The sequence below is a fragment of the Coregonus clupeaformis genome, chromosome 19, assembly GCF_020615455.1.
Source record: "Coregonus clupeaformis isolate EN_2021a chromosome 19, ASM2061545v1, whole genome shotgun sequence".
Lineage (NCBI taxonomy): Eukaryota > Metazoa > Chordata > Actinopteri > Salmoniformes > Salmonidae > Coregonus > Coregonus clupeaformis.
Genome location: NC_059210.1, coordinates 24,275,983 through 24,284,068, shown reverse-complemented (window position 1 = coordinate 24,284,068; position 8,086 = coordinate 24,275,983). Strand labels below are relative to the sequence as shown.

At 42.3% G+C, this 8,086-nt stretch overlaps 1 protein-coding gene across 2 annotated transcripts; it reads right to left on the bottom strand.

Annotated features, from left to right (window-relative positions):
- Positions 1 to 3,486: 3,486 nt before the first annotated feature.
- On the bottom strand, positions 3,487 to 7,847 carry si:dkey-238o13.4 (uncharacterized protein LOC560780 homolog). 2 transcript variants are annotated; one of them, XM_041837287.2, is made up of 6 exons: positions 7,607 to 7,847; positions 6,610 to 6,717; positions 6,327 to 6,466; positions 6,001 to 6,097; positions 5,651 to 5,775; positions 3,487 to 4,289 (listed from the first exon to the last, which is right to left on the bottom strand). In XM_041837287.2, exons 1-6 carry the CDS (start codon positions 7,725 to 7,727, stop codon positions 4,113 to 4,115), a joined length of 768 nt encoding a protein of 255 aa, XP_041693221.1. In that variant the 5' UTR covers positions 7,728 to 7,847; the 3' UTR covers positions 3,487 to 4,112. The 2 variants fall into 2 exon arrangements, with proteins under 2 accessions (XP_041693221.1, XP_041693222.1); XM_041837288.2 differs by having other exon boundaries at positions 7,643 to 7,841.
- Between the last annotated feature and the right edge of the window lie 239 nt (positions 7,848 to 8,086).

The following is an 8,086-nucleotide window of genomic DNA, read 5'->3' as shown; positions in this document are numbered from 1 at the left end:
GGTCGTGGCTGGGTCTTCCAGCATGACAACGACCCGAAATACACAGCCAGGGCAACTAAGGAGTGGCTCCATAAGAAGCATCTCAAGGTCCTGGAGTGGCCTAGCCAGTCTCCAGACCTGAACCCAATAGAACATCTTTGGAGGGAGCTGAATGTCCGTATTGCCCAGCGACAGCCCCGAAACCTGAAGGATCTGGAGAAGGTCTGTATGGAGAGGTGGGCCAAAATCCCTGCTGCAGTGTGTGCAAAACCTGGTCATAACCTACAGGAAACGTATGATCTCTGTAATTACAAACAAAGGTTTCTGTACCAAATATTAAGTTCTGCTTTTCTGATGTATCAAATACTTATGTCATGCAATAAAATGCAAATTAATTACTTAAAAATCATACAATGTGATTTTCTGGATTTTTGTTTTAGATTCCGTCTCTCACAGTTGAAGTGTACCTATGATAAAAATTACAGACCTCTACATGCTTTGTAAGTAGGAAAACCTGCAAAATCGGCAGTGTATCAAATACTTGTTCTCCCCACTGTACATGTGCAGTGCCTTCAGAAAGTATTCATACCCCTTGACTTATTTTTATTTTTATCACCCATCTACACACAATACCCCATAATGCCACAGTGAAAACATGTTTTTAGAAATGTTTGGAGATTTATTGAAAATGAAATACAGAAATATTTAATTTACGTTATGTATTTACACCCCTGAGCCAATACATTTTAGAATCACCTTTGGCAGCGATTACAGCTGTGAATCTTTCTGGGTAAGTCTCTAAGAGCTTTGCACACCTGGATTGTACAATATTTGCCATTATTCATTAAATAATTATTCAAGCTCTGTCAAGTTGGTTGTTGAACATTGCGAGATAGCCATTTTCAAGTCTTGCCATAGATTTTCAAGCCGATATAAAGTCAAAAGTGTAACTAGGCCACTCAGGAACATTCAATGTCGTCTTGGTAAGCAACTCTAGTGTGTATTTGGCCTTGTGTTTTAGGTTATTGTCCTGCTGAAAGGTGGATTTGTCTCCCAGTTTCAATTGTAAAGCAGACTAAATCAGGTTTTCCTCTGGGATTTTGCCTGTGCTTAGCTCTATTCCATTTATTTGTATCCTATTAAAAACTCCCTAGTCCTTGCCGATGACAAGCATACCCATAACATGTTGCAGCCACCACCATGCTTGAAAATATGAAGTGTGGTACTCAGTGATGTGTTGTGTTGGTCCCAAAAATAACACTGTATTCAGGACATAAAGTTAATTTCTTTGCCACATTTTTTGCAGTTTTACTTTAGTGCCTTATTGCGAACAGGATGCATGTTTTGGAATATTTGTATTCTGTACAGGCTTCCTTCTTTTCACTCTGTTATTTATGTTAGTATTGTGGAGTAACTACAATGTTGTTGATCCATCCTCAGTTTTCTCCTATCACAGCCATTAAACTATGTTTCTGTTTTAAAGTCACCATTGGCCTCAATGAAGAAATCCCTGAGCGGTTTCCGTCCTCTCTGGCAACTGAGTTAGGAAGGACGCCTGTATCTTTGAAGTGACTGGGTGTATTGATACAGGCCTAGGGGAGTTGCCTATCCCTGGTTGATACAAAAAATGGGTTGAACAAGTGCCTAGATACACGGTATCCCAAACTAAAAATGCAGAAATAGTCATAACACTCACAGTGAAAAGTACAGGAGGTACAGCAGCGGAATTCATGATAGGGGACTCTGAGGGAATCCCTTTAACCGGAATGGGGGTGGGTGCTGCTATAACCTTGGCAGATAACAATCCAGACCCCAAGGGCTACACCATTACACCACTGGTAGTCTGTTATATCAGCCTATAACCATGTGTGGGGTGCAGTGTCCTTGCTCTTTTGTGTGATCTATACCAGAGGGAGCAGTTTATCTTTGCTTTATCTTGGCCAGGTCGCAGTTGTAAATGAGAACTTGTTCTCAACTGGCTTACCTGGTTAAATAAAGGTGAACTAAGCATCTGTGAGGTGTGATCTTCCTCATATAAGGACCATGGCCAGTGCCCTGGAAAGCATGAATGACAGCTACCCAGTGCATTTGTCATCCCATTGTCACCGCCTGCTGACATCTACTGTTCATGTCAACATTGGGAACTTATCTGATAAAACTGTGTATGTGTGGCCACACCCTGATGATGGTTGCGTGAGATTAACTGCCCTTTCCATCTCCCTCTGACCTCAGAGCTGGCCACGGATGTGACAAATGTCTATGGAGTGTGTAAGCCTATATCACTGGTTTCCAAAAACACCAAATAACCATCTGTTTTTTATTAGACACAGCATTTAACAGATAGATCACTCTGCTCTCTCTGTCATCACACCACTCTAAGAGTTGTTCCCCTATCTGTCATATGTGGGACCACACACACACATCATCGTAACTAAGATGAATTGTAACTAAGACACACAAACACTTGCACGTGCTTAAATGATACACATGCACACATGTTCTTATTCGAAATCTAAATTGTTTTTTCCCAAAACGTGTCAAGTTAATCTGTTGCCTGTCTGTTTGTCAGCCTAACTGTGTGTTGTGATGTCTTTTGGCCTGTGAATGTGAGGCATGTGTTTTTAGAAATGTAAAACTAAATAACCATTTTGGTAAGGACTTGCTACACTCGCACGGAAAGGAGAGCATGATACGGCCAACATCTCATATTTGTTTTTCCGTCCGTTTCAATATTTCAATCCCTTAGCTGATTCCCATCTTTTGAGGAGTCTGGGTCAGTCCAATTTTTTTATGAAAACCAGAGGAGAAATTTGACGGCCACTTTTTAACCGTTCTGCCTCGCTCCTTACCATGGCTTCAGCCTGTCCTCAGTGATTTCTTGTGTCATCAGGTAAAGGCCCAGCCCAGGCATTAACGTATTACACTTAAGTAGTGCAATTAATCAGTTGCATTTCAATCATTTACAGTACTTATTGAATTACATCTGTAGTTCTGTCTGCTCTTTTATTTGATGAAGAACTGCACCCATTGTCTACTGCAGCTTGAATGCCTTAGTGATATGTCAAATGAGGTCAGGTGCCATACAACCTGCTCTTTCTTCCCCTTAAAATACTCGTTACCTCTCTCTGTCCTTTCCCCATACATTCAAAAATCCCTTCTCACCCTTCTTCCTCCTCCCTTTGCCCTCTTTTAGAGGCTGATTCACAATTTGACCTGCCTTATAAGAACTTGTAAGCCCACTACCATCCCTCCTTGTTCTCTCCCTACAGAATACTTATATTTTTCTATTAGAATAAGAAAGGGCATCATACAGGAGGGTATATAGGCATTAGTGTGTGTAAATGTGTTTGTGTGTGATGGAGCGAGAAAGACTGGCGGATTCTCCCCCGCGGTTCATTAAAAGTTGGCCTAATTGAGCTGTCAGCCGACACGGTCAAAACAAAACCACTGCCAACAACCTCTGACCCAACTACATAGGCCCCCCTCATTTAGTTAGTGTTGCCTTGACACAATTCAGGTTTCTTTATTGGCATAACAAATATACATTCTTGTTGCTAAAGCATGTATGCCATTAATAGAACAGTAAACAAAGACAACAATGCACTCTGATATTTATTTTCCCTCTATCAGCTCTTTCCCTCTATCAGACCTTCCACCTCCTCACCCCGCATTGTTTATTTACGGAATGTGCTGTCCCAGATAAAGGGGGTGGGTGCCTGTGAACAGGACAGAGAGTCACGCTAGGGGGACACAAATGTGCCACATAACCCCATCGCCGCCCCTACAGTCTACCCTCCCTGTCCCCCCGCCGTCTTTTGCTGCCTCATCTCAGAGTCATCCTGCATTTTCCCAACAGGGTGTACCTAAATAATCTACTATGCACCTAAACAGCTCCATTGATGTCCAGGAAGGTAGTGCATTATGTGGTTATTAGTGCACTGGAACAATGAAGGACTATGCAGAAGCTGGCATGAAGTCACATAAGCTTGGCATCTTCCTTACAGGGTTAGGGTTATAATTTGACATGCAAAGAAAACAATCACATTACCGACTATACAGTAAAATGGATGTGGAATGACTCAAGCACTATAGTTTTGAGAGTCTGCAGGGACTTATGGCAGAGCGGGGAAGCCTTAAAGGTTACCCTCTAGAATGACGGTTTTTAAGTCTGCCGGGGAGTTGACAGGGAACACTGTGTGGGTGGTGTTCTTTCTCTCCACCAACGTGGCCACAGCCTCACCAAGGTCCAGGTGGTTCAGGTAACCAGGAGCCATGCGCTCTGGAAGGGCCACACCAGTGTTGATCTTTACCTGAGAGAGCAAGTGAATGGAAGCCAGTTGGCATTGGATAACAGTGGTGTAAATTACTTAAGTAAAAATACTTTAAAGTACTATTTAAGTAGTTTTTTTGGTACCTGTACTTTACTATTTATATTTTTGACAACTTTTACTACACAACATTCCTAAAGAAAATAATGTGCTTTTTACTACATACATTTTCTCTGACACCCAAAAGTATTCGTTACATTTAGCAGGACAGGAAAAGTGTCCAGTTTATGCACTTATCAAGAGAACATCCCTCGTCATCCCTACGCCTCTGATCTGGCGGACTCACTAAACACAAATGCTTCATTTGTAAATTATGTCTGAGAGTTGGAGTGTGCCCCTGGCTATCCGTAAATAAAAAAAGTAAAAGAATTGCGCTGTCTGGTTTTCTTAATATAAAGGAATTTGAAATGATTTATACTTTTTTATTTTGATACTTAAGTATATTTTAGCAATTACATTTACTTTTGATACTTAAGTATAAGTATATTTAAAACCAAATACTTTCACTCAAGTAAGATTTTACTGGGTGACTTTCACAAGTCCTTTTTCTATTAAGGTATCTTGACTTTTACTCAAGTATGGCAATTGGGTACTTTTTCCACCACTGTTGGTTAATGATAGCCAATCTGCTGTACATAGAGTGTACAAAACATTAGGAACACCTAATATTGAGCTGCACCACCTTTTGCCCTCAGAACAGCATCAATTCATCGGGGCATGGACTCTACAAGGTGTCGAAAGTGTTCCACAGGGATGCTGGCCCATGTTGACTCCAATGCTTCCCACAGTTGTGTCAAGTTGGCTGGATGTCTTTTGGGTGGTGGACCATTCTTGATACACACGGAAACTGTTGAGCATGAAAACCCCAGCAGCTTTGCAGTTCTTGACACAAACCGGTGAGCCTGGCACCTACTACAACACCCTGTTCAATGGCACTTAAATATTTTGTCTTGCCCATTCACCCTCTGAATGGCACACATACACAATCCATGTCTCAATTGTCTCAAGGCTTAAAAATCCTTCTTTAACCTGTCTCCTCCCCTTTATCTTCCTGATTGAAGTGGATTTAACAAGTGACATCAATAAGGGATCATAGCTTTCACCTGGATACACCTGGTCAGTCTGTCATGGAAAGAGCAGTTTTGTATACTCTGTGTATATGAACCAACAAACAAGACAAGGGAAGGGTGTATTCAGGATCAATGTTGCAGACAACTTTTACTGGCAATTGTTATTTGGGCAGATTGAGACAACTTCTGCAACTGATAGCATGATCCTTAATATACCCTAGCTAACTATCTAACCAAACAATGGGGGTTTTATGTTATAGATCTTGGCCACACCTGGTTGAGTTTGCAGGGCACTTCCGGGTACTCCTCTCGTAGTACCTGACAGAATGCCAGGGTGCTGGCGGCACCAACAGTCAGGAACCCTGTACCTGGCATCAACAGCTTCTCCCCAGCACCACCTGCGGCACAGCACACATCACTGCCCAAAAACCCCAAAGCCATACTCTGCGTAATGTGCATGGACAAAATTGTGTGTTATCAAGCGGGGAAGAAAGTTGTTCCTCAAGACATGCGCACTAACAGGTGTTGCCGATGTCACTCAAATGGTCCAACCACTTTCACAGAACACTCAGAAGGACTACTACTGGCTGGGATGTAGGGAGGAGCCAAGGTGGGAGACTCACCTGTGATAAAGGTGTAGGTGCAGTTGGGGTCGTCTCTCACCAGTGGAAAGAAAACCTTCCATGATACAAAGGTGCTGAACAGCAATGTCTCAATCACCTATGGGTGGATGAGAAGTATTAAAATAGATTAATACAGAGAACAAAGTAGTGAGAGAGAGGAAGAATTCAAGACGAGAGGGAAATCGAAATAGATGTGGAACTGACAAAAGAGAGGAAGGTTGTGGAGTGCAGATTTAAAACAATGAAATCATAGCAGCTTAAAAGCTCATGGGTATGATATCAACTCTGGATCATGGATTAGTCGGTGAGGTGTGTGGAAGACTCACCCAGTGTAGTTCTTTCAGCGTCTGGGTATGTGGAGGTCCACCCTGCCACCAGCTGAACCCCAGAGATGACACAATGTCTGTGACCTTGCCAACAGACTTCAGAAGGGACTGCTTGACCACCTCTGCCCCCTCCTCTGAACCTGAGATAAAGAGTAAAAAAGAGTTTGAGAGGTGTTTCCATACACTACTTTTTGGGGATATGGGATACCTTCAACAATACTCTCATTTCTAAAATATGTCTATGTAAAATTGTCTGCCAAGGAGTGTGAATGGGTGCTCTTACCAACATTCCCGACTAGGGTGGTGAGGTTGTCTCGGGTGGAGGGAGAAACAAACCCCCTGAGTTTCTCTAATCTGCTGTTGTCTCTGGATATGACAGCCACCTTGAAACCTTGAAACATGGACAGTACACACTCACGATCAGACATTCACAAATGTGACTGTGGCAAACAGAAGGGTAATTTTGCTGCAGTTTGCTTATTGCCAAATCTAGTTCATATAACATTTTAGAGAGTCATGTACAATATATTATACTATTCAACAAACCACAATGTTCAAGAAACCAGAATGTCCACTTGACAAGCGATGAAGACACTTAAGGCAACTTGTCACCTGAGGAATGACTGTGTGGTATAAATGAAAAGGGCTATACCAAGCAATCAACTCGTCGTGATATTTCGATCCACCATACATTTATTATCTATCGCATCCCGAGAAACCTGTGTGAAAACATTAAACGAAGATAGCCTAGCCTAAGCCTGTTTTGACGAAAATACAACAATGTATTTACATTACTCACGATGTTAACTGCTAGTTGGATTTAAACACCTCAAGACAACATCAAGTTTTTGGACATTTAGGAGAATCACAACTTGAAGTCTGTGCGTAAAGGAGAGGCCGGTTATTTTATGCGCCGTGACAATTCACAATTCACATTGACAACGAACGGTAGCCTCATCCTTTTTTCCCGGGCAGTCTCAATTACTCAGTCTTTTTCATCTATTACCCAACAACATTACTTGAGAAACACAAACAAAACAACTACTTCCCAGCAGAGCCATGTTGATCCACCCAACAATGACCATGAGTCAAATGGCGCGCACACAGCATACGATTTAGTAGACCTCTTCATATATCCTACATATTTTGCGCACCGGAAATTATAAATTACGTTGCACAATTTAATCCGGCCCATTAATCGCGGGCGGGGGCATTGTCTTGACGCAGGTGTAATTGTTTCAAGTCTCCATATGCTCCCTAACTCAATAAGGACAACTTACCTTTGTCGAGGAGTGCTTTAACTATTCCGAACTTACCTTTGTCGAGGAGTGCTTTAACTATTCCAGAACCCACTGTTCCTGCCCCACCGAGAGCTAACACAACTCTGTCCGCGTTTGACATGCTGGATAGGTCCAAAGGAATTTAAACACCGCTGACAGTTTTAGTGAGGCTGACAGTCTGAGTCCATGGAGAGTACCCTGTACCACCCAGGACCTTTAAACAAATCACAAGGGCCACAGTTCCGCCCTTTTACCAGTGTCACTGAAGCCACGCCCGTATCAGGTGAAAGAACAACCCATAAAAACCTAATTAATCTCTCTCTCTCTCTCTCTCTCTCTCTCTCTCTCTCTCTCTCTCTCTCTCTCTCTCTCTCTCTCTCTCTCTCTCTCTCTCTCTCTCTCTCTCTCTCATATTTTGTGGGCAGTGTGCACATAGCCTCTCTCTGTCTCGCTAATATTACAGATATTTAATATATTAAA

Excerpts from the sequence above, each read along its gene's own strand:
- si:dkey-238o13.4 (XM_041837287.2), bottom strand. The coding sequence starts at position 7,727 with ATGTCAAACGCGGACAGAGTTGTGTTAGCTCTCGGTGGGGCAGGAACA. Across the intron at positions 6,718-7,606 it reads TAAAGCACTCCTCGACAAAG|GTTTCAAGGTGGCTGTCATA; the intron begins GTAAGTTGTCCT and ends CCATGTTTCAAG. Across the intron at positions 6,467-6,609 it reads CACCCTAGTCGGGAATGTTG|GTTCAGAGGAGGGGGCAGAG; the intron begins GTAAGAGCACCC and ends TCTTTATCTCAG.